Source organism: Lepisosteus platostomus, chromosome 25, assembly GCF_059453375.1.
Source record: "Lepisosteus platostomus isolate fLepPlt1 chromosome 25, fLepPlt1.hap1, whole genome shotgun sequence".
NCBI lineage: Eukaryota > Metazoa > Chordata > Actinopteri > Semionotiformes > Lepisosteidae > Lepisosteus > Lepisosteus platostomus.
The window spans coordinates 14,054,514-14,081,279 of NC_142635.1; the positions used below are offsets into that span (position 1 = coordinate 14,054,514).

Below are 26,766 nucleotides of genomic sequence, written 5' to 3' on the forward strand. Positions count from 1 at the left end.
AGGCAGGATACACCCTGGAGAGGACACCAGTCCATCGTGAGGCAGACACACAGACTCGCGCACACTCACACCAGGGCCAGTTTTCCCAGAAGCCAGTTAAACTACTGAAGGTTTTTGGACTGTGAGAGGAAGCTGGAGCAGCCACAGGTAGCCCAGGTGAACATGGGGAGGGCATACAACCTCCACACAGACAGACCCCCAGGCCTGGGATTGAACCCGGGTCAGGATCTGTAAAAATGGAGCAGAATGTCTCACTTCCATAGAACAACACATTCAGCTCCATCTTCACCTTGGGTTTAGACTGAGAGGGGGTGCCAGTGGAAACCTCTGAGCGGAACCTGCCTCGTTTTCCTGCATTTATCACCAGAGATATGATTAAAACATTCCCATGGACGCAAAAGAGCCACGTGAGTAGCAGTTGGCCAAAAATGCTCACTGTTCACCAGCAGCGAGTAAATCCCGTATTTCCACAGCCTTCACGCTGTTTATCCTGTTGAGGCTGTTGCCATGACACCATGGCTTGTAAACACCTCCGTTCTCAGCCCTGGCCAAGCTCGTCCTCCCTCTGCGTCTCCCTCTGAACCCTGGTATCTTAACTCCCTGGGACAGGCAGGGGCAACCCAATCACTTCCTTCATCGGTTTCTCTCTTCCTTCCTGTCCAAGTGATCATTTCCCCACCTGTGACTAACAGAAACAGTGGAACACAGAGACGGGAGCTGATGTCACTGACTAAGCCTGGACACCTGATGGGCAAGTTGTCCTTTATGTTTATGTGGGCTGTTGCTTCTTTTTGAACTGTCTGTGTGTGTGTCTGTCTTCATACATGCACATCTGTGTGTGTTTGTTTGGATACAAAGTTGAAACAGAGCACAGGGGCTCTTACATCCAACTAGGTACTGCTACAGTATATGTGAGAAACTTTTAAAGTTTATTCATAGTAACTTCATTGTCTCCCTCTTCTTTTTGTCTTTTTTAAGTTCCTGTCCTGGCTCTTGGGGTCCACATTTTGAAATATCAGCCATGGCTACTTTTTAACCAGCTCAAGTTAGTAGCACATAAATCACATAGGCTGGCTGGGCCTTTCTCTCTCACTAGCACACCAAAGGAGGCCCCCAACGTCAGCCCAGAATACACTCTTGGTTTATTGGCTGGATTTGCAAACCATCAAACCATCAGCGCACTAGAAAATCCTATACAGCACCAGAGCTGGTAACGTTTATGAATCTCACCCTTAAACACTCCGCCAAAAAACAGATAATCAAACATGACGCACACACAGAAAGTACTGTAAAAGCAGCCTCATACACACTTCAACTCTTTCCAAAGGTCCTGTCACTAAGGCACCTAATTAAAAGCCAGGGACATCTCACACTTGGAAATATATTGCCAAGTCATCAGAGTATGCACTTCACTACACCTAAGACGACACTTAAATTTAATAATTGAAAATGCTATTGTAATAAGAACAGTTATTCACTGAGTTTCGGGTGAATTTTTTAAAGAGTCATTCAGCAAAAAGATATTTTGGCACTGATAAATATCAAGTGCCTTTACTTCTATTCTACAATTATACTGTTTTTGTTTTAAAGTATACCACGAACCCCCTGTATCTGGCACACACAGGAATATTAACATTTAAATCGAGGCAAGCGCATTTAAAGTTTAAACAGTTTGGCAATCCGCAGGCTTGTAAACAATAACTCGAGGTGTGGGGCTGTAAAAGCAGAGTAGGGTGTATCAAAACGCACTGAAAGAGACAGAAACAAAGCGCTAACGAAATAACGTTAGATAAACTGGACGAAATAAGGTGGTAAAACCATCAGATAATGCAAAGATCCTATGTAGTTACTCAGCTGTTCTTTCGACTTGTCACAAGAGTGAAACTTGTCCGACTGATTTGCCGATTATGTTCAGCCGTTACAAAAAAAAGTGACGGCTGAGTTTGAGTGTTTTATGAGTTTAAGTGTTTATGCTCACCGCTGAAAGAAATGTCGTGGTTTTTATTCGTGTAATTAAACATCTACTATGAATTTGCAGCGCAAACCTTCACTTCAGCCTTTAACTACCCCTTCACTTATCAAGATATCCGTTTAGTCAGACGCCCATGTGCTATTAAAAAGCCTGCGTGTCGGTGAGATTTCTGTCCTTAAACCGCCTTTGCGACTGTTCTTAATTTCAGTTTGCCAGCTGGACTCAAGTAAGGGGAAAGAAAGAGTAATACGAATTCCTAAATGCAGTACCTGACGGTCGTAACTCCTGAGGGTGGGACTATAAGGATGAGTGTGGCAACTCCATCCTCTTTATCCTGAGGGGACTGTACAGAACAGACAGGTAGAGCTGTCTGGAGCGGAGGACGCTGTCGGACGACTGGGGATCACAGGCTTGAGCAATTTTCAGATAGCGGTGAGTTGCTGTACTCTGTTTTTTTTTTTCTCTTTTCCTAGCACAAACAGTATGTAAAGTTAGAACGCAACGTTATCGCAGCACCAGCTGCGGTTTTAACCCCTCAAGAAAAAAACAAATCACCCCGGCTTGAGGTTTCAGTTTAAATAGCCTGCTTTGAAGTTGAGCTCTGTAGGTTTCACTTACGAACGGCGCTTGTAGAACATGAGGTTTAACGTCAGGCGAGCTGCGAGCCAGTTTCTACAAATTTAATTCAGATTTACCAGATATGTCGGAGAGGCCGTGGAGTCCGTGGTTAGTTTGAAACACAGTTATCACTTCTTTAATAGGTTTTGATATATATATAGTAATTTACTCAATTATAGTACTCCAGATCATCATTATTATTAATACCATGAGTACGAGTATCACTGAGGGGTTCCGTTGGGTTTTAGGCAAACATTTTTAAAGAAAAAAAAATGAACGAGAATTTCATACGCCTCGTAATAATTTAGAACGAATGCAAAATAGCTAAAAGGTAAGCGAGGAATGGACACCACTGATTCTAAAATCAATTTCTGGGGTGTATCTCCCGTCTATCCTAACACGAAGGATTCACTCATGATGGTCAGGCAAACCTGAGCGTTATCGCAGTTTGTCATTTCAGCACAATAGTGCCCTGTAACTGAACGATGGTAAAAACGGCACCTCTTGGTTAAAAACACAACAACAAAACTCTCTTGGTGATTTTCCCTTCCACGTTTACCATCTATCGCTGAAATTGGTCACTGATCTAGATTACATGGCGTTACCTTGCTACATTCGCAAAGCTCTCCGTGGTCTACATGCAACAAAAATCTTCGATCTTTCACTGACAGAAAACATGACTTTATGTGTATTTCGGTTTTGTACCCGGCACGGCATTTTGGCCATATCGTTTTTGACTGAAAATAACTCATCCTTTTTTTTGCCAAAGTACAAAACGAAATTTAGTCCATTGGAATGGACTGCGGTGAAAACATGCTAAAATAATTTATTGTAAAAAAAAAAGTAACGAGTTCAACGGAGTTCGTTTAAATGTGAAATGGCACAGACGGAGGTCTAAGGGACTGGCCTTTCATGAGGAGAAGACCCCTTTAAACCTGTCAAAGCTTCACAGCACAGCAGAATCTACAGGAAGCCCGTTGTTTTCTGACCGTTTCAGGCACTTCATTTTAATGATCTGAAACTTCGTTAAATATAATTTTAAGTGTATAACATTTCTGGTTTAACCATATAACAGGTGCCGTTCAGATTTCACAGCAAAGCGGACGAGCTTTAGTCAGAACAGTCTCTTGGTAGCAGGTTGTGCTCAACCGCCTCCAAGCCTGCACTATTACAATCCATCGATGTGCTGCGCGTGTTCTTTTTCTTTTCCACTCGCGAAGATAATAGTTCCACACTTCGGTAAAAAAACAACAACTTTAACCATACTGTGGTTCAGTAAGGCATGAGGTGCGCTCATCAAATCCATCCCCAAATTTGGTTGCAAAGGCTTAACACGTTTTTGTTCCGAGTGAAACTGGGGCCCTGCTGTGTGCAGTTGTTGCAGCAGCTGATGAAGTTAGGAAAGGGGGTGGAATTGTGAAAAGGGGCACAGGGCGGAGGAGAGTCTGTTGAGTAACGGAGGAGACACAAGTTACACAGTGTGATAGACTCTAAGGTACTGTCAGCATACACTTTTACTGCAAACAATAAATAAAGGAACAAAACCAACATCGCAAGTGACTCCCAGGTATGTGAATTTAGAGCCATATTATTACTGAAAAGAAAATCGTTTGATCCTACAATCCAAGTGTGTAAAGGGGTGGATTATGTTTAAATCATGGCGCTACAACTTTTCTGAACAAAACCCCAAAAAGTGATATCTGCTGAGTAAATATATTTTTCTGGCCTCGATTCCGTTAGGCGAGGATCGCGTTCCGTGCGCTTTTCCGCTAGCGACACACTGCCAGCGTTTTAACGAACGATTAACGAACGGGACCCAACGCTTTATGAAGTTGTAGGAGGACAAACTCTCGGACATACGTCCCGCAGCAACCCCAAAAGGCATAATAAGGTCTGAAAAGTGGGCTTGTGCTGTCTGTTCTTCTGTGTCTTTTTCCTTCGTCGAAGGTTTTCGGTCATTCTCGATGGCCGTTCTGCTTCGCTGCAGTCGCTCCTAAAAAAAAAATGGCAGTGTCGCAAACCAAGCAGCAAGGCCATGCAAATTTTAGATATGGAGAAAAAAACAGAACCCTTTGCACCTACTTCCCCTTTTTCTAAAGAAGAAACAACAGATCTCATTAAGAGCAGCTGTGAACAATTTCAGGCCCTTGAGTCTACCCTCTGAACAGCAGATGATAATAACCTCCTTTCAAACACTTGGTCTAATCTTGAGATGGGAAAATGACTGCAATAAGCACACCCCTACCCCTTCTGAAGATCCAGGTTAGACGCTTGGCTGAATGGCTCTCTACTGCGTCAGAGTCGCTGGAAGATGGCACTTCAGGACTTTTTCTGGGGTTGAAATACAGGACTTTGAACTGCCGTGTACTTTAAAACAAAAACATACAGAATAGCTTTACAAAAACAAAATAAATTAACAAGACAGATAACATTCTTAATGCACTTCAAAAGCCCTCCTAATCCATCCTAATGCATCGAGTAGGCTCTCAGTACCTGAGCTGAGCATGGATCAAGAGCCTTTACGCCTTACAGAACCCACTCTCCACACAGTACTGCACGTCTTCCTGTCAGCCTGCTGTTTTCAGAGTTTGTGATCTGGGGTTGTTTGCAGTCAGGCACATCTGCCTGAAGTGGAGGGACCTGTGGCGGGGCTGGGGTACCTGGTATCTCCACTGAGCCGCTGCCTGTGCTGTCTGTCTTTCAGCCGGAGGTTGCAGCATGAGCTACTACATGGATCCCGTCCCTGCAGGCCTGGCCTCACAATCCTATGGCCGTCCAAGCATGATGGTAAGGCCCCACTGCCTTCGTGTGCATGTGTGTCTGTGAGTGTACGTCAGGCTCTCCCAAGTGTGCCCTTGGAACGAGGCCTGTGGTACCTGCTTATTAGCCAGAATCCAATCCAAACTGAATCCAACGCGTTACCCTTCAGTCCAGGGTGCAGTGGAAATGAATCCACCTGAGATGAAAAACAGACAGAGGTCCAGCACCCCCAAAAAAACCCTTCTACCCAGCAGTGCCCCCTACCTGTCAGCGGAGCCAGCTGGAGTAAAGGCAAACAGATTTTAGGGAAGAAGTGCCAGCAACAGGTTCGAGTTCGTTCAGACCCGGACAACGATCCAGGTTGTCATTCGCTGCAGCTACTCGGGGTCAAAACCTGGCGCCGCCGCGGAAAGCAGGACTCTCAGTCCGCCGGGAGAAAGGATGGGTGCGGGCTCAGAGGGGAGCTCTCTCGCGCGCGTGCCCTGACGGAGACGTTGCTGGTGGAGCGCACATACAATGCAAACAACAAAAGGTGTAATTGACGCGGGCTTTGAGATGAGATGGCCGGGAGTCATTGGGATTCATATCAGGTACATATTCATACAAAGCGCAGCCGAAATGTTTCCATCTGTATGCAGAATGGGGGCCTGTTAATACGGAGGAAGGAGGTCACATGCAAATGTCTGCCTGACCTACCTCGGTACCAGGGCTGATGGCAACAGCCCTGAACGTATCTAATTGGCTCAGGTGGTCTTGTCAGCTTTTGAAATTGAGATTACTGTACACAAGGCCACGGTGGTCAAAAGGCGAGAAAGGCGAGGTGGAAAAATCGTTTTCTTTTGGGGGGGGGAATTTATGATTACCAAAATAAAAATAAGTAGGCTTATGGCAGAGCCTTTTGTGTCCTTAGCCTCTGAAAGGAGCTGCCGGTTTTCGCTGTCTCCTCAGTGGATAAAAAAAGTCCATGTCCTGACTCTACCTGTCGAAGAGGACTCGGTTTTAAAGTGAATAAAACAGGCACCCCCTCTCGCCTGTGGGTCTCGTGCTACTGCTTGCTTTGCTGATCTCCGATCAAGGCTGCCTGCCACTTCTCGGACAAACCTGTGTCCTTCAATGCGTCTAGGACAGTTCTGTACTTTTTGATTTAGGTATGAAGGACTAGTTGTCCTACACTTAAGTCTCTACATTGGAGCAAGTAAAGGTTTATTCTATGTTTCGGCTGTGGAGCCTTCTTCGGGTGTGAATCTCTACATTGGTTGCCTATAAAGTCACGTATTCAATAAAGATCTTGTTACTGACCTTTACGGCTGTAAATTATCTGCCTCTATCATACAGCTCTGAACTCCTCCATGTTTACACTACCCCCTGTAGGCTCCAGTCGGTTGAGGCTGGTCCTCTGCTCACAGTACAAGGACTAGATCTCAGACTTTGGAGACTTTGCCTCTGATCCTTTGTTATGGAATGCCCTTCCTCTGACTCTTCAAGAGACAAAGTCTTGTCTCTCTTTAAATCTAAAGTCAAAACTCACCTTTTTACTAGGGCCTGATTGCCCTACATTCAATCCTGCATGTTTCTAAAACAATTCTTTCTTTTAGTTGTTATTGTACTCCATTTTTGTTTATTCCTTTATCACTATGCAGAGAGTCCTCGGGTTTGGAAGGGTGCTTTATAACTAAAACTCATTGTTATTAGTTGTGTATAGATCAGTATCCAGTGGTGACTGGTTTGAGTCACAAGGACTGCAGCTAAATTACCTGTAGTCATTACATCTGCCGAAAATAAGCTGAGATGTGAGAATATCCCAATCCTTAAAAGGGGAGATCACCTGCTCACCTTTTCCCACACCAGGCACATGCAATAGGGGGTCAGATGGGAAGACTGTAGTTTGGAGAAGACCGGAACGTTCTTGGCTGGACCTCTCTGGCAGGCTACATCTTGCCCCGAAGGTTCAACAAGCCATATGGTGACGGAAATCAAGGCACCCTCTTCCTCAGCGTGGAGTACCTGGAAGACATCGCCCGCCAGCCAGCCCCCCAGGGCGGCGGAGAGACGCTCTTGTGTTGAGAGAAGTGGAGCAAGCCCCAGCTGGATTAACAGGTTGTTAACCTGACAGGCAGCCGATAAACCCCGTCTGGCGTTAGAAAGAGGCCCTTATCAGACTGGCCGTCACTCCCTGAGACGCAGGGCTCTGGCTGGAACAGGGGCGGGAGACAGTCTGGATCGCGGTTGCCGGTCACCACAGGGATTCTATCAGGACGTACGTGAAAGAGACCAGGCCCCGACAGTCGCACAGTGTGCTGTTCCAGCCTGCAGTGCAGCGCTGCTCACTTCGTGTTCAGCATAAAGGAAATCACCCCCTTCCTCCCCCATACTTATTGAAAAAAACAACTGTCAGTATCACCCATCCAGTCAGAACACACCAAAGCCAGACGTGATGACAAGACTGAAGCACAGAGACTGTGACCAGGGGTAGGTTGCACTATAGTGGAGTTTTTTAACAAAACGTATAATTACCGCTTTGATACGAACAAAGTATCCAGAACCTTCTCCCTTTCTTCGGGGTGAGAAGGCCAGGCCCCTCGACACCCATTTTTGATTTTTTTTTCCTTCAGGCAGAAACTGCAACAGGGAAAGGAACAGCCCAGGGACTCTTGGCTGCGTCTGTCTCTCTCTGCCACCGACTCAGGGTTCTTAAAGTCCGGCTGTTGGTGAAAGAGCTTTCTTTACAACTGGATGGCTGTAACCAGCTACTGTACCTATCTTTGAGAACCTTTGAGCTATTTCTGTGGACAACATTAAAAATGACTACCCCATTACACCATGAGGCAGTGCCCAACAATCTTGGTACCAGCGAATCCTTCACACGAGTCCTTTTAAACTTTTTCAGCTGAAGCGCCACTTTTTCAAGCGCCGCCTGGCAATGTGCTGAATGCCGCAGGCAGAGAACTGCAGAGAAATTCATCTCCGTGGTCTTGAACAAAGCGGACGACGAGGAAACAAGTCTTTTATCCTAGAAATCCTGGCAGCTATTGACTAGGTCGGCCCACTTCAGGGTCAGCAGTGAGACCACCATCAGAGGACACAGGGAGGAACTGCAGACGGAGGCCCATTCAGGCATGCAATCAGGAAGCACTCCTTTACGCGAAGAGTAGCTGATGTCTGGAACAAACTGCCCAACCATTTGGTGAAAACAGGTTCCTTCCAATACCTCGTAAAATAACAGGTCAGGATCTTTGGATCAATATGCTGCTTTCGCCCAAATGAGTGACATGGGATGAAAGCCCTCCCCTCATTAGTAACCTTTTACTGTATTTCTATTTCGCATCATATAAAGTGAATTATTCAACTGCAATGTTCGTGTTTCGTGTGTGAAGCCCAGGTGCCGTGTGTTTCTCAGCTGCAGTACATCACAGAGAAGGAACCCCACAGTGGGCTCCAAAGACATCTGTATTTTGGTAGCTCGCCGTTTGTACTAGAGCACTGACGACAGAAGAACAGTATGAAGAGGAGGGGGGAGGGGTTCTTCTGAATAATCTCCTCCTGTCGGCACTTCTGATAACTGTCCGCTGTCACCAAAACAGAAAAACGCAGCTCAAACGCAGTCACAAACCAAAGGTGTTTCTCTCTCGATTCCTGTAACCACCTGATAGTGGCTTAACTTCCCCTGCCTCACACTTGTCGCACAGCAGCTCTCTGAAATCTGTAGGACTAAAATCCCTTTGCGACTGCCCGCAGGTTGTTTTTTTTCACGATGACAAAGCATCCGCACGGTGTAGCACAATCCTCTGGAATAGTGCAAGTGACTAAAGTCAAGAAAAGACAAATGAGAGATGAGAATTGCCCAAGACCCAGCATTTCCACTGAAGGTCCCGTGTCACCCAGGAACGCCCTAGTCTGTGTGCCGCCCCTCCTGCTGTTTCGTCTCTGCCAAGCGAAGGCCAGGAGTGAGCATGCAGGTTCACTGGGAAACAAGAGGATTTAGCTGAATGCCAATTTTTCCTCAAGCTCCATCCGGGGTAGAGCCATGTGTTTGGAATGGCCTCCTACATCTGGGAATGTCCCTCTCGTTCTCTGGTTCAAACCCGCGCAGCGCACTGCGATACAGCCCAGGGGTTAAGGGTCCCATTTGGGTGACAGAGTTATGGGAGCAGGCCACAATGCCCTCCACCAAGTAACACACCACCGGTCGCAGAGCGGGACAGCTCAGCACCCCTGCCGACGAGGCGAACCTCGTAAAGCAACTTTCTGACAAAGTGAAAGAGCCTGCGGCATGCGGACAATGGCAGGTACAAGCAGGGCCACTACGAGGAAGGAGCAGGAAAAAAAAAACACAGAAAGAGGAATGGATGAAGTAATTTAGCTGCACCCAGACAGCAGAGAAAGTGAGTGAATTGCCAGAATGGTGCAAAACCAGTGGAAGGAAAGTCGGCGTGCATTTACTTTATTTACTGAACTAAACTGCACCAACCCCCCAGCCCCCCCTACAGTGAGTCAACTGCATATCTAAACTCCCAGACCCTGTCATCGTTTAATGACAACTGCTCTGGCAAGGCTAGAATTCCTCTGCCTTCGTCATCATAGCTTGAGATCGGCTTAATGCAGGCTAATGAGTCCACTTCCTTTAAAACACGTCAGAGGGTATTCATGTGAGCTTGATGTAAAATGACATCCACTGAGCAACCGAGATATTTAAATAACGATTTAGGAGGAAATAGTTTGATTCCGTGCTTTGTAGCTGTAGAATGAACTGTAAGTGAGATGTAGGGGAAGAAAAGCAGACCAATTTCTAAGCAGGTCTTAAGCTGCTTCGATACGAGGAGACGTATTTGCTGTCACACTAACACGCCACGCCTTTTGTGCCGACCAGCTCTAGAAAGTCTGATGCTACGGATGCTCTTTTTTCCCTACAGAGACACGGTTCTATGGGCATGTACCCGGATCCTGGTGTGACCAGCCCCTACCTACCACAGCAGTTCTGCCAGCCACGCCCATACTGTCCACAAGAGGTTGCTCTTCAGGAGGTCCCAACAGGCCACGAGTTTTGCGCTGCAGGTAGGAGGAGAAAGTGGCGGTCAGCCATGCTGTCATGCCCTTCTTAAAGGAAGCAAAGGGGAGAATACTTGAGCCCCATCACTAATAAAATCTTGGGTATAGGTTAAAACCTTTTCTCGTAACGGTAATTTCTTAATCCGGTCTATTTAACTGACAACGACGCCGACTTGACACAAGTTGAAGAACGCCGTCACCCTGACATAATCATGACGTCAGCTTAGCTGCTCTCAAAAGTGTAACGCTCCAACAGCACATGGGGTTAAAGCACACGTGTCTTACAAAGCACATATTAACACGGACATGATGCACAGAAGACACCCAACAGGACTGCCTGTTGAACTTGCACACTAAGGGTTTCTGAATGTACACCGTGGGAAATCCATTTCTGAATTTCAAGACATTTCATGTGAAAATAGATGAAAAACAAATCAGGATTCACGTTCCAAAGTTATTTTCCGTATGTGAGCGTTTTTACACTTTTATTGATGGGTGTCATTTTGATCATCTACTGAAAGACCTTAATTTTAATGCTTGTTTTTATTCCATCCAAAATCGGGTGCGGGGTCAACGTTTGGCCACCAAAAAGGGTGAGACTGGGCGGATGGGAACTGCCCGTGTCTTCGCCGAAAATAAAAGACGTTCAAAACCACTTGGCCCCCCTCGTGACAGCACTCGTGACACCACAAGAGAGCACAGCACGCAGCTCCAACAGATCCCTCGCATGTTTAAAATAAAAAAAAACCCAACAACCAACCAATTCAAAAAAGACAAAATAAAAAAAATAAAAACCGCCGCTACTATTAAAACCAAAACGAGAAATAGATCGCGGAGCTTTTGAAACGTGCTTCACACTGTGACTGGCATGCTTGGAATTCCTGGAAACGTTTGGGTTCCCAGGGCACATCGCTTTTTCACAGATTTCTAACGTGTTGTGGGTTTTTCTGGGGGGGGGAGTCAGCCTGCTTCTGTGGCGTGGGCCTCACAGGCTCCTCTGAGGCTGTCTCTCCAAAGGGGACAGGCGACACTGACCCCTGAGCAATGCCTTTACCAGATGCCTCATACTTTCCACCCCAAAGTGGCCACATGCCCCGCATTTTTCTGCGTTGACTTTTTCCCGTTATTTTTAACTGGAACATTCCTCCCCGTGTGCCAGCTCCCCTCGACATGTCTCCCCTCGTTCTGAGCGTGATTTATCCCGGCGGAAAAAAAGGGACGCGCGCTCTCTGGGAGAGGGAGCATCCGCTGAACAGCCGCTTTCACTCCCCGGCTCCAGAAGCCGGCCGAGGGCGGAGGGCCGGCAGTCTTTTCCCAAGCTTGGGAAGACGACTCCCAGGGGGCTCGGCCCCCTGCGCTGCATTAAGATGGAGTTTGGTCATGCGCGCGCGCGCAGCTTTAGCCAGACTCGGGCCAAGCGCTCTGATCCGCGGGGCAGCGCGCAACCTCCAGCTCCAGCGCGTCGTCTCCGCCTTCTGCTAGCGAGCGGCTAACAGAGCCGAGAATTCCAGCTTGTTCCACGCCCCTGCCACTCTCGAGGTAAAGAAGTAGCTCCAGCTCTCAGTTTTAAATGCACTTTCACCTAGTTTCCACTTGTGATATTAAGCAGAATGTCACCGCCTACGCTCTGTGTCCTGAGGAGCACAAGCGTACAGGGAAAGAGAGTACTGATTTCAAATCAGACTGAGTGAAAAAGCCAACAAGAAGATTAGAAATGGGCGCTCGCCAGAATGGTGTTTGAGAGGATTAAAAGACCGCTTTCACTAATTTTTCACACATACCCAAATAGTAGGACTGACAGATATGGGTAGTCAAATTGTAGGCTCCAGCTTCGGGTGCCCAAGCACTTCCAATACTGTTGATCATATTATTTGTAAAGCAGGAGTGAACACAGTTTTACTTTATCCATGTTTGGGAGATTACCATAGGATCACTCCCACACAATGCTACATTATTCTGTCTTATTGAGAACTGTGCGGTCTAACTGTCTAATTTGCTAATTATGGTTCAGTTTATTTGTCATTAAGTTACCTATTGTGACGCAATGGTCAGTGACTAAAAAAGTGTCTGTGCTGATTGTCCGATTCAAGGTTATTTAAACCTTACTCTGAAATCTTGGTTCTTTCATTTAAGAAAAAGATAAAAACCGAAAAGAAAGTAACCAAAATTCAGGTATCAATAGAACCATTAACCATAGTGCATTAGATACAAAAAAAAGGTTTTCTCTCTTAAAGCTCACACCAGGTGCACCCTGTGTGGGTCAGTCACATTATCGGAGTTTCAACCATTCAGTCTTTGTGCCATATCACGTTTTATACAGTAGACTTGCAGCTGATTCTGTGAACTTAATCGTCTTAAAGTAATGTTGCATCCATAAACTTAAACAACTTGATGTTTACAAAGTGATATGTGATTGTGGTCGAAGTAGTTAAACACAAAATAATGTACTGAACACTACAAGTATATAAAGTTAGCTTTTTAACTTTTGAAGGACGTATAATACCTTATAGCAGATTATTTCGTATTAGATGAACAGTACTAAACCTCTACACAGTTGAATATTTGGCCTTCATTTTCACACTTGTCTCAGAAACATGGTTTTGGAGCTTTAGTGTAAAACCAGCTACACGTTCATGGCAAAACATTTCAATGTTCACACTAATGTGTGAACGCCGTGTTGCTTTATCAGGCTGACTGTACCTGTAAGTGAAAAGATACGATTAGATGGAACGTCTGGGCAGAATGTATGACCTGTGAGAGAAGACAGAAACCGTCTTCCAAAAAAACGCAGTTTGTAGCCATGGCCCGGCTTTGTGTTGTAGTAATGGCACGTCCAACCCCTGTGTCACGTTAAGAGGACACTCTTGGCCTTGAGCTTGATGGCACGCAAACTTGGCCGACACCTTCCCCACCTTTATAATAACCCCTGTCACGCTGGCCTGTCGCAAGAACGCTTCACTTATGCTCTTCAAAGTGTTCTCGTCATCACAGAATCCAGGCGACGCTCTTAATAAGGGTCTGTTCTCTCCCTGTGCGCCTCTCTCGGTCCCACACACACACACAGAGGTGTACACAGCTGCGAGCCTGCCTGTAGGAACGTGGGACACCACGTCTTTTTTTAGGGGGACGTGATGTTCGTGAACCCGAAAGCTGTGAAGCTGCAGCTGGACAGTGTGTGTGTGAGAGCGAGAGAGGAGAAAGAGGAGGAGGAGGAGGAGGTGAAGGGGGCGGGGGGGGATGTTGGAGAGGGGATATGGAGGGGATTCGTTGTGGGGCCGGGGGGGGTGGGGGGTGGGTTGTGCTGAAAAGGGGCACGTCCTCGCGAGCGCAGGCACATTTTTTATTTCTAAAAGTAAACAGACGGTCCGCGGGGGTCTGGAGGTTATGGGAAAGGAGGAAGCTGTGATGCTAATCAGTCAGGCACACACTTCCCCCCGACAATAAAGCCAAAACCAGAAAAAAAATCAAATAAAGAGCGCAGAGCCCCACCTCCTTCTGGGTCCGACGGTGGGCAGTGACACAGTCCTCTCAGTCCCCGAGTGGGACTTAGTACTGTGGGATAGCGCTGGTGCAGTCTGTCACAGAAAACAGGTCGGGATGCTTGCTTTTTGAGCCTGCAGTTCCTACAAGGGCTGCCAACAACAATTATGAGAAGCAGGAGCAAATTTCAGCTCCCGTGTTGATTGGGTTGGACTCTCTGTTCACACACCTCAAGCGGCGACCTATTCCCAGAGGCAGCGGAATCGCTCAGTCCGAATGTTTCCGAGATAAAAGCTCGCGATGATATCGGAAACAAACCATTCAGAGAAAGAGAGCCCCACGGAAGGCGATCCCCATGCGGGACAGGAGTGGCTTCGCGTTATTAAAAGCCTGTCTCATGGTTTGGAGATCAATAGTTCGAGTCTGGGCTGTGTCGTCAGCTGAAGGGGGTCGACATAGTTTTCAAAAAGGCTCGCTAAAATGTTTCAGCAGACCCACGCAATGTATTTTCTTTGTCCAGTTTACAATATTGTATGAAAAGTGTTCAGTTTGGCAACTGAAAATTGTTATATCAAAATAAACTTTATTCCACAATAATGAGCACACACCGTTACCAGTCATGCAACGTCATGCAATCTCTTCTATATGACAGACGTTATTAAAAGGGGTGACTGTCCTTTATCAACCTGAGCAAGGGGATGCTGGGGCTGGATTCGCACAATGAAGTCTCTGCAGGCCCTACTGTTTGCAGTTGTCACTGCCTTTCCTCTGTCCCAGCTCTGAAACTGCAGTCGTCCAGTCCTCCGTAGGAGCTCAAAGGAACAGGGCATGGTCTCTGGCGGCGAAGTTGATCTGATGAATTAAGAACGGGCAATTCCATATTTTTCCGCGTTAAGATCTAAATGCAGTAAAGGGCGATATGAGCCAGCGGGGTGAACGTTTCTATTTATGTAGGCCTCCGCCTCCTGTCTGTGTGGCTGTCAAAAGTGGTTTTGTGTCACGACACTTGTTTAGTGGGAAAACACTGCATAGTGCTTTCTGTTGTCCACAGAGAAAGGCCGCACCAAGCTTTCGGGAGCTTCACACTCTGATCTTGTGGTCCTTCGATACAGAGGAGAGCCCGAATGGCAAAATAAAAATGATACGCTGATCACAAAAAAGCTCTTAGCAACGCATCATTCCTAACTCAAGGCTTTTTGAGGAGTTTTGTGAACACGTTTTTTTGTTTTGTTTTTTTTTCCCTCCCGAAGCAAAAAGAATCACTTACAGGAACAGAAACATTTCCCCGATCTCACAATAGTCACATCACCCACCGCCTGTGAGGAGCTTCTAATCAAACACCCGCATGATAAATTCATACGAATCAATAATCAATCAATAAAATCATGAGGGCCTCTGTCAATCTCCTTACCAGCACCATAGGTCTGAGCAACAGTGCAAAGGTCCATATAAATGATATCAAGAAAGCCCAGGTTGCAGTGATACCAGGGGAAGAGAAAACAGAGGCTCTCGACTGACAGACACCATCTTTTTTAGCTGCAGTCCGACAAGCCAAACCAGACCAGAATTATCAATACTGAGAGCAGAGGAGTATTTCAAAGACCATATACCTCTTTAAAATAATACCAAGAGCCGCAGCTATATCACCCTGCAACTCACAGCTGGCAGCCCACTGAAGCTGTGAGCCTGGTCAGTACCTGGATGGGAGACCTCCTGGGAAGAACTAAGGCTGCTGCTGGAAGATTTGTCATGGGGCCAGCAGGGGGCGCTCACCCTGTGGTCTGTGTGGGTCCTAATGCCCCAGTATAGTGACGGGGACACTATACAGTAAAAAAGGAGCCATGCTTTAGATGAGATGTAAAACCGAGGTCTCTGTACTCATTAAAAATCTTAGGGCATTTCTCGCAAAGAGGTGTGTTACCTCAGTGTCATGGCCTCCTAATAATCCCCATCTCTGAACTGGTTTCATCACTCTGCTCTCCTCCCCACTGATAGCTGGTGCGTGGTGAGAGTACTGGTGCACTATGGCTGCCATTGCATCATCCAGGTGGGGCTGCACACTGGTGGTGGTGGAGGGGAGTCCCCATTACCTGTAAAGCATTTTGAGTGCACTCTCCAGAAAAGCCCTATATACGTGCAAGGATATTATTATTATAAGATGATAAAGTCTGTTGCCATTAAAAGATGCCCACTGTCTGTTGAGAGCTGGACAGAGTCAGGATGGGGAACTAGGAGCTACTTTCATATTCTTCTACGAGAGGCCAGGCACATTTAAAAGAAACTTTAAGTGGTGATCAGGACTTCTGGAAGGAGAATTTATACCATCCTAAATAGTATCCCTGGAAATAGCTTAATCTGTGACTTTCAAGTCCCTAATCCAAACCGCTGGGTTTATATGGAGACTGAAATACAAATACATAATCTGAGGACACCCATCCCTTTATTTAACCTATAGGCACCCTCGCCCCCCAGGGGGCACCAAAGGCTCCGCAGAATGATGACACAGGAAAAGAAAGATGAGCCATGAAGCACATGTTGCAGTTCTGCAAAGTTCTGTAACGAGTGGGAACCATCCTCATTAATTAAAAATATCAGCTATAATCTGAAGGACTTTGTGTTTCCACTGAGGGAAAGAGAAAAGAGAATTGGCTCTCTGTGTTTGTGATTTTGTGATTAAGTTTGTGATTAAGAAAGTCAGGAGAAAGCGTGGCGACAAAGGTGGATTAGCACCATGGATAACACTCAGCGCAGGTCCCTGCCTTTTTTTCGAAACTGATCTCTTCTCATTTCACTGTTGAGAAAGTGACCTCCATGGCTCATTTCACAATAATGGGTAATAACAGATGATCTCTGCCACTAGCTTGGGCTATTGAACAACATTTGCCTTGTCACGCTAAGATAAAATGCAGCTGCAATCTGCTTTCACAAGAGGCCAATACCAACCTACTGACCAGCATGAAACACACCCTAGGAGAGGACAGCATCACAGCGAAACAGCTATTCTCGAACCCGTCTTGGTCAACAGCACACCTTGGTATTCCAGTGCCCTGACTTACACCATCAAAAGCTTTCGCCATTAAATATGCCATAACAAAACTGCTGTGCTTCCCTAGTGTTGCTGTCATGGCCTGCCAGACTACTCCACACAGTGTCACTGTGTTCTACTGTAATACTGTGTTTCTGGTATGGTATATCACTGGTATATCACGGTAAACATTTGTGAGAATGCAGGGCTGACATAAGATGGGAAAACACGCAGTTTTTTTGGCAACTTCAGAAATTTCCGGTATTAAGTCACTGGCCTGAGCATTTAATTCTCGCCCACTTGCATTGACAGGCTCTGAGCAGCTCCATGTGATTGGACCAGAACCAGTGGCTAATTTGGCACCATCTCACTGGATCCCTGATAATTGGCTAATGGTTACTATTTCAGCGTTAACTAAAGCTCTTTTCCCTCGGCTTGATTGCAGTTAGGTTTAGCTTTAACTGACTTAAAACCTCCAGCGTCTGGGGAAAACTACTATACTGGCCCTGCTGATGATGACACTGAAAACGTGTGTTAGTCTGCAGCTGACTGACCCGTTTCTTCATGCGCTTGCTGGAAGTACCGTGGACAAATGTCGTAACACAGAACAGCAACAGAGGGCTCAAAGCAATGTTGGCAAATACTGAAGAAAGAACAAAAAGGAATCTGGAGGTTGCGAACACTTAATACATATTTTTGCATGCAAGCCAACAAATGTTTGGATAGAAACTAGGAAATAATTTTAATTTCGGTTTAAAAGCCATGAATGAAACAAATTAATTAGTAATCAATTGATTTAACAGATCGCTACACTTGGACACAGACCACTGTTTGCGTAAAAACCAGCATGCACAGCAAGAAAAAAAGAGAAAAATGATGCAATACTAGCCTACATTTGTCACATGCGTCCCCAGATACGAATACAAACGGCCATCTTTGCTTACAGCATCTTTACATTTAAAAATGAAGCGCTCCTGCAGAACCGCAGGCGCATGTGGGCTTATGATACGGGCACGGCGCTCTGGCCAAGCGAGTCCAGCAGTGTAGGAGAGAGCCGCTGAGAGAGAGAGATGCAGAGTGTGGTCTCCTATGGGCTGGAGACGGAGGGGGAGAGCTAATTCAATTAGCTCCACAATGGAGTGATGGAGGGCACGTGGTGGCACTAATGGAGGAGAGAGATGTCCTTTTAGCGAGGCTAATTGTTTGGAAAGAGCCAAGCCTTTGTGTCCAACCTCCCCCCCACCAGCACTCCCCGCCCCCCCTCGGCAGGAGTCCTGTGATCTCTGTGGAGCCCTTGTCCAGCCCACTGTTTCCACAGACAGCCGAGACACGCAGCCAGGCAGGCAGCTATAACAAGGCCTACAAGAGCTGTATTGTCAGGGGAAGGGGGTGGGGTGGAGTGGGGAGCGCTTATGAGAAGCTAGCAGATTAAGACCATAAGGGGATCATGAGCACTGATGAACATGGGAGACACAGAAGCAGGCCCCAGCACAGCTTTCCCAAATGGAAAAACTGGACGTCACGATGCGACACACCTTTAGGCATCACAGAAACGCCACATAACCAATTCTGCACAGATGATCGGCCAGGAGGCACTATCATATTATTTAGATCCAGGTGATCAATGCGATTAACTAGTACAGAACACAATGTTTGACTTATACAATGGACACTGTTTTTATTTCCACTACTTGCTGAAGGCTGAAGATGATTAAACTGGGTGGGAGAACGCAGCAGGAGAGAGCAAAGCGCTCCACAGCACTCAGGGACGAAGCACAGTGATTGCAGGTGGTAATTTGTCCTGGCTGCTACAAAAAACGATTTAAGACAGCAGTGATTTTGTTTAAAACAAAAGGTCGGAATTGCTCCGTCCAGCAGATCTTCTGAAACCATTTTCAGGCTGGCTGTATGAAACTTGTGTCGAGCGTAGTGCTGGGAGCCGAGAGCTGTCAGAAGGTATTTAGCTATTTGAAATCGAAGAGGTGGGAATTGTGAGTTAGGTGTTTTAGGCAATATGTGACTGCAACAGGAGAGATGTCACGTGAAAAAAGGTCCTTGATTTAAGATGATACTCTTGACAGCTCTAAAAATCTCAGTGTTTCCAGCTAGGTATAGGAGCTCTAACCTATGAGGCAAATTAAATCTTATTCAATTACAAACCAAGTGGAGGGAAACCTCCCATTCCTTCCTTCCTCTATGCAAATGCTATGTGTTGTGAAGGAAGAATATTAAATTGAGTCAGTGTAAAATTCAAACCTATTTCCGCTTGAACTGTTCAAACTTATGACTCGCTTGTTTAACGTGTTACCAGAACAAAGTGTATTCATTATCAGTTTTACAAACAAACGGGAGCTCTTTAGATAATTTCTTCAGGTTAAGGTTAAGAACACCAATGACAGAGACATAAACACCACAGAAAAGAGTGCCCTTTTTTAAAGCGAGGCCTGAAAAGATCAGGATGTGGCACAAAAATGTATCTCAAGGTGCTCTGATTTACTATAGAAGAAAAATCCAAGCACTGGTGGGGGATTTTCATTTGACATGACATCACAATTTGGCATCCACTTCGTTTTGTAAATTTTAGTGCAGGGAATTCTGAGATAGTTTGGAACTCTGGTAAACACTCCAAAATTCCTTGCCGAGAAAACTTTATATAGTACGATAAAGTGCCTGAGTCACCTTTTATGCTCAGTGGTATCTTAGAAACTGTTTGGAACAGAGTCTGTAAGAGTAATCCAAGTTTATGAATGGATTTTGTAATTATACAAACACAACCCAATATTCCCTTCTCTCCTCAGAACAGCTCCATTCTGCAAAGAAGGTTAAATGTTCCCTCCTGTAGAGCAGAATTCTGAGGTATCTCTGCCAGAAACAAGGAAAATAAGTGTTTCTGGGGGAGATGTTAAAATCTAACCTCTTTTTGAAGGAGATGGTTAATGTTTTGACACAAATTTGACACAAATTCTTGTCATTTGTAATTTGGGTGACTGACATATAGTAATAAATGAGTGATCAATTTCAGATAATGTATGAGATATTTATGTTTTGGTGAAGCAATATTCATTTATCATATTTTATACTGTTAGCACAGAACAATTACAGCATTCCATTAACAGACTTAATAGACATAGTTCTTCTGACTTTAAGACAAACCTTAAGGCCTAATTACTTCTGCTGGCAACTGTGTGACAACAAAACAATATGCTAACCATGTATTAATGCTTACAGAGAACTATAAAAGAGGAGCCAAACAATTACTTTTCCTGTACACTCTCTAGCCATTCTTCACTTTAATAAAGGATTTCTGTAGGTCCAGCCATTGACTGCGTTGATTCAGTGGAAAACATGTGTTGTTGGAAGATCTAAATTAACGTGCATCAAACACGAAGGGTTGTAAATGGAGCAAATGACAGATGTCAAAGTCATTGTGACTTAAGTATTTCCAAAACTATTTGGCCTCATTTTAGCTGAGAGAAAATGCTGAGGTTAAGCATTTGTGTTAAAGAAAAAAAAAACTACCTCAGTTAAAAGATCATGCTAAAAACTCCCATTCAGATATTAAGCAGCAGTGCTATTAGACTTAATGGTTTCCCCCCTAGGCTTAAGAAAGGTTCAGGCTGTTCTCTTAAAGCTGGATACAAGGAGCTCATTAAGATAAACAAAGGAAGGTGGAGAACGAGCCAGAGAACGGAGCGTAGTAGTACCTCATCTCCATGCCCTGCGTTGTTACTGCCAGACCGCGAAACCGAGCTGCCTGTCACACATCTCCAAAGCAGCTGAAATCTGTCATGCGAAACCCAATCCCTGTCAACTAATGGAAACTCTTTGTGATCTCCGTTTTTAAAAAATCTATAAAGGATCAATACAATGCTTTTCCCCCCCATAAAATTTCAAATGCAATGTGAAACTGTCTCCTTACAGCCGGGATTCAGAATAAAAGACAAAAACTGAAAGGATGTTAAACTGTTGTGGAGAACTCTTGAGTAATTTGCATTGCTCTACTCTTTTCATGTCATGTCTCCCTTCTTTATGCAGAAATACAGGTCTGTGATGCCCTTCTGCATACGTGTTAGCCATTTTATTCTGTGTTGACAGCTCTTCCTAACACATCTGTATTTTGTTGAGCGAAAAAGAAGCCCTTTAAGTTGTTGGATGTGGAGAAAGAAGCAATTGATGTTAATGGCAGGAGCCACAAGTTAATTAGACATGATTGGAAAGGCAATGGATTAGTTACTGCTCATATCTAGTCCATGGGATCAGATTTGTCGAGACGATGGGAATTGATGTTTTCATTTTACCCATACCGCTTAAGTAGTAGTAGTAGTACTAATAATAATAACAATAGTGATAAAATAATAATAATAATAATAATAATAATAATAATAATAATATATATATATAGAACTAGTGGTGCCTTTTGAATGAACTGGTTATTTACTATAAACAATAATCTTTGCATGAACTGCACATAATGCAATTCTAAGCACTTACTGTGCATAGCTCTTTGCGTGTTATCCAATAAATAAAAGAAAAGGAACATCAGGAAAAAAAAGCTTATGGGTGAGAAATGACCATTTGAACTATTCAGCTCACCTGGTTTTATTTCTCTGTAGTCAGTACTCGTTTTACTGGGGACAAATCACCATAAATATGAAACCCCTTGGGCTCCCTCCCTCCAAAAAAGCCTTGTTTGAGAGCAGCCAGCCAACCCCAGCACACTGTGGGACATTGGAGGGCCTGGTAAGAACCCATGTGAACATGCAGACTCCACAGAGAAGGTCTCTTCAAGCTGGGGCTGTGAGAGTGCAGTACTGTCAACAGTATGTGGGTTTCGTAAAAAGCCCACGAGCAACCCACTGCAGCATGAGGTTCCCTGTTCAGTGGTGGAGCAGGCTGTCACTTGTCATGCCTGCCAGGCAGGTGACTGAGATCTTGATGATGACAATGTCACACTCAAAATGATGCAGCTACCTGCTGGCCCTCTCGTGTGTGTCTGTGTGCTAACATGCTGTGTCTGTAAAACAATACCTTGTTGACGTCACTGTGTTTAAAGACCAGGACAGCAATCAGAGACCCAACTAAAGATGACCCAGACGAACCCATGCAAATTACAGGAAAAAGTAAACTTGTTCACATCTATGGCCATGTTGAGGCCATCCATCACTGAACCTCCTTCTGAGGACTGTGGTCTTCTTTTTGAACAAAAAAACAAACAGCAGCCCTTGGTGTTGTCACGATCATTGACCATCATCGTGACATTAGCTTCGAACTGTCGGGGCGATGCATCACAATCACAGTGCCATTCTGTTGCTATGGAAGCTAATTGGGAAAGAGTGCTTGTTATCTACTGAGAAGCTCTTTGCTTCTCATTGTGGCATTGTTGCCATGAGAAACTCAGATGCCACGCTGGCTAATGAGCCTAACTGAATTACCCCGATGACGTGTTGATTTCTCTTGATGAAGTTTACCGTCTTCAAATAAAATAAATGATAAAAAAAAACTATCTGGAAATCACATTTTCTTGGAGGATGACCGTGATGACCAACAACCAAAATTATTTTTTTCTTTCAAAAAGATATGTAGACCTCCGCTCAAGAAGGAAGCAAAGCTGTATTGAATAGTAGAATACAGGACAAGAAATTAGTTCAAGTAAGCCAAGTGTTTCTGCCCAAACACTAATCAATGAAGGGCTAAAAACTAAACAGGCTTACATGTTTCCAAAATTCGGCAGCCAGAATCCTGACCAGGTCTAGTGCAAGTGATCACATTACTCCTATCCTGGAGTCCTTGCACTGGCTTCCTGTCAAATTCCGTGTGGACTTTAAAACCCTCATGCTCACCTATAAGGCTCTGCATGGCTTGGCACCTCAGTACCTGTCTGAACTAATATCGCCCTACTCCCCACCTCCCAACCTTCACTCTTCTAATTCAGGTCTCCTAACTGTCCCCTACACTCTGTGGGTGAAAGTGCCTTCTCCCCAAGCTCTGGAACTCTCTCCAGAGACTCACCTTCTCCAAACTCCTTCTAATCCAGACTCAAAACCTTCTTCTTTAGAAGAGCCTTTACTTAACTGCTTCCATTCTTTACCCCTCTGCTCCTACTATACTTAGTACCAAAATCCACCGTCTCCTCTGTGTATTGTAATTGTGTTTAATCTTGTGTATCCTTTTTATTTATTGTGGTTGTCATTCTGTAAAGCGCTTTGAGAAGTCACCTTTAAAGGCGCCATATGAAATAAAGTTTATTATTATATTATGAATAATTATAAAACAGTCCTTTAGAGTGCCTCTTCTTGAATCAGCCAATCCCTTCCACACCCTGTAGTGTATTTAAATATACAGTAGGAAAGAAAGGGACATGAGCTGAAGTCTGTGCACGCTGTCAAGATGCTGTGTGTGACAAGGGCTTATTGCCTGTATTCCTGTGATTCTTACCGGCTGTGGTGTGGTGATTTTGGGGGCCTGTAGAGGCTGAGCTAACTTTAACTCAGTTAAAGTTAAAACAATTAAACCAAACAAACAAAACCATCTTACAGAAACTGTATATGCAGAAATGTTTTTCCACACGATGGAAATTTTGTCTTTCACTGGAAGAAAGGTGAATTTCAATATTACCTAACTGATCAAAATACAAATATTGTAAATGGTATTGCTTCCCTGTGTTTTAGATATGCGTCTTTGATTATAAGGGACAGGGGAGATGGGTGCCATCAAAGCAAGGCAATTTCAACACAGAAACTGCAAGGCCAAATGAGAATATGTACCAGTAATCCTAGAAATACAATGTACATGGCCGCATGCTTTTCCTCCTTCCTTTTTCAGTGCCCTGAAGTTATATAATTCATTCACTTGCAGGCCCTTTCACTCCAGGAGTGCCTGGGAACTGAAGGATCATGTCTTGGGAAGGCTTTGCTGCTTCTGTATTAGCTCAAAAGCCATGTTTTTTTTTTTTGCAGTGAGGTTTTCAGTAATGTACTGTGTCATAATAGTAGTGTGGGCAGCGTGACGGCGCAGTTAGCATTGCTGTTTCACAGCACTGGGGCCCTGGGTTCAGCTACAGTCCTTGGATGCTATCTGTGTGGGGTTTGTATGTTCTCCCTGTGTTGACATGGGCTTCCTCCCACAGTCCAAAGACAGATGGACTGGTTAAAGACAGATGGGTAGGTTAAGTGGCTTCTGGGAAAATAGTCTCTGGTGTGAGTGTGTGCGTGTCGGTGTCTGTGTGTGTGTCCTGTAATAAACTAGTGTCCCACCCTGGCTGTACCCTCCCTGCCTTGTGCCCGGTGCTTTCCGAGATTCGGGCTTCCCCTTGACCCTGGGTTGGATGTAGCGGTTTGGAAATGGATGGATAACAGTATTGCATAAGGGAATTCTGTGGCACAGTCCATAACTCCCTCCCCAGAAACTGTCCTGGCTTCCGGTGAAATTTAGAGTGGACTTTAGTTCTTTACTACTCGCATATAAGGCACTGAATGGTCTAGCTCCAGGCTATTTTAAGGGCATTTCACACAAGTACTGTATAGTCCCACTCCTCACCTGAGAGCTGATCTCTCGCTCAACACAGGGGGTAATATATTCTATTCTTGCTTACACTTATATAGTGCTTTTTCTGGACACTCCACTCAAAGCGCTTTACAGGTAATGGGGATCCCCTCCACCGCCACCAGTGTGCAGCCCCCACCTGGAAGATGTGACGGCAGCCATAGTGCGCCAGAACGCTCCCCACACACCAGCGATCAGTGGGGATGACAGCAGAGTAATGAAGCCCATAGATGGGGATTATTAGGAGGCCATGATTGGTAAGGGCCAATGGGAAATTTGGCCAGGACACTGGGGTAACACTCCTGGGATTTTTAATGACCACAGAGAGTCAGGACCTCAGATTTACATGTCATCTGAAGGACGGCCCCTGTTTACAGTATAGTGTCCCCGTCACTATACTGGGGCATTAGGACCCACATGGACTGCAGGGTGAGCGCCCCCTGCTGGCCCCACTAACACCTCTTCCAGCAGCAACTTTAGTTTTTCCCAGGAGGTCTCCCATCCAGGTACTGACCAGGCTCACTCCTGCTGAGCTTCAGTGGGGCTGCCAGTTATGAGTTGCAGAGTGATATGGCTGCTGGCTATATATATCCCATCTGCCCAGATCCATTGCACACTCTCTCCGCATTCTCAAAACGTGCTCAAAGATCTCTCTTTTATCCCAAGCTTTCATTGTGTAATTTTATTTTATTCTCGGTTTTGTGTAGTCGAAATCCGCCGGGACCTTTACCTCACGGTTTTCTTTTAGCTTCTGTTCTGCGTCACATATGACTACTGCAAAGAGCTATGCCGTGTGGAAAAGTGCTCACAAGCAAAAACTGCATTTCTATTATTTTGTTTCAGGGGCCCACACACCCAAAAGTCCTAGTTCCCTTTTTTTCGGTTCTGCCACCTTTTCTTTTTGACAGTACCAAGCTCAGCTTTCACAATAGCTCGGATAAAAAAAACAACCACCAACAATCGTTCCCACCACTAATTAGCTGATTTCTCATAGTTTTTTTAAAATAGGTGACGGCCCCGGAGGAGCTGAGTAATTTGCAACAGATATGTCTGTGGCATGGTTTTTCACGAAGTCCCGCGGGGCTGAAAGATATGTGACTGTCAATGAGTCCTGTAAGTGAGAGACCAGGCAAGAACACGATTGAACTCTTAAAGCGCCGACTTGAAACGCCGCCCCTTACTGTGACATACGGACTCGGAACCAGCCTCTTCACAGCGAGAGAAACAGAGAGAGAAACGCCCTGAGGAAGGTAGAGGGAGCGAGCGAGTGAGTGCGAAAGAGTGAGGGAGAAGACAGTTTCAACGGGAGACAAATCTGAGAAGAGAGAGAGAAAAAAAGACAGATTAAAGGTGGGCGGGAAGAAGAGAGAGAGAGAAGAAGGGAAAAAAAAGAAAAACGGTGTGCAAGATCGATAGACGCAAAGAAGTTTTCTGGATCGCAAGAAAAGAAATTGAAGAAAGGTGTTCGGGACTTTTGCAAAGAGAAAAGATACCGTTATCAGAGCTATATGATCAAACAAATATGACGGCAGCTGTTGACATGAAACCGACGTTAACCATCATAAAGACTGAGAAAATGGAAGGTAAGTTTTACGGTGTTTTGTTTTCTCCAAATTGTACGAATAAAACAAAAGGACGCAGAAGAATACAGTATTGTCATTCATTTTGCCCTTTTTTATTCTCGTCGCCTGCTCGGTGCATCTACCCGAACCCCTGGCTGCATCTCTCCCAGGCTGAACTTGCAAACAGCCGCTGAGCGCAGTTTGCAAAATGTGTTGGGTTTTTTTTTTTTGAATGTGTGGGCTGAGAAGTGTTTCATTTTTAATGTGTTGCAACGGTACGCTCGAGGCTGGCTTTCATTTAAGAGTTCAGCTTGTCCCGCAAGACCCAAAGGGCAAGCAAAAGTTGTCTCGCACAGGCTGAACTCTTAAACGAGTCGACTTGCAGACGGTAAACTTGAAGAACGAGCGCTTCTCTGGGGGGTGGGCTGTTTCTAACATTAAAACCACGGACCGCGACTCTGTGGCGGACGCTGAGAAGTTAATTCTGAGGACTGATAGGGGACCATTTTCTGGGGTTGGCCTTCGCTGTGAATACTGCCATTGGAGTGAGATAGGCACTCTGCGAGTCAGATGGAGTTTGCCAACTTCCAGACTTTTGAAACTCGGGAGCGACACGACCCAATGCCGTTTATACATTTTTTTTTGTAAACAGAAGCCGCTCAGCATTTTATCCTGATTTTTTTTTCTCCTTCAGTTTCTGATCTAGTATTTGTTTGTGCTGTTTCGTGTACCACTTCAGGACACTTAGAATTAAGTTCAGC

The 26,766-nt window shown here is 45.2% G+C and overlaps 2 protein-coding genes across 4 annotated transcripts in view; one reads left to right on the forward strand and one right to left on the reverse strand.

Moving 5' to 3' along the window:
- Nucleotides 1-2,169: 2,169 nt before the first annotated feature.
- The window catches only part of ets1 (ETS proto-oncogene 1, transcription factor), a 54,416-nt gene continuing 29,819 nt past the window's right edge, over nt 2,170-26,766 (forward strand). Inside the window, exons 1-3 of one of the 3 annotated variants that reach the window (XM_088619349.1) lie at nt 2,170-2,404; nt 5,295-5,377; nt 10,261-10,402. In XM_088619349.1, coding sequence (XP_088475475.1) covers nt 5,309-5,377; nt 10,261-10,402 — 211 coding nt within the window. In that variant the 5' untranslated portion in view covers nt 2,170-2,404; nt 5,295-5,308. Of the gene's footprint in view, nt 2,405-5,294; nt 5,378-10,260; nt 10,403-25,646; nt 26,027-26,766 lie in introns of those variants that run through there. The other 2 variants (XM_088619350.1, XM_088619351.1) reach the window with 2 other exon arrangements.
- Nucleotides 10,316-26,766, reverse strand: part of LOC148641184 (somatolactin-like) — a 127,348-nt gene continuing 110,897 nt past the window's right edge. The window contains exon 8 of the transcript XR_015930096.1: nt 10,316-10,396. The gene's annotated coding sequence lies outside the window, so the exon portion shown is untranslated. The remainder of the gene's footprint in view (nt 10,397-26,766) is intronic.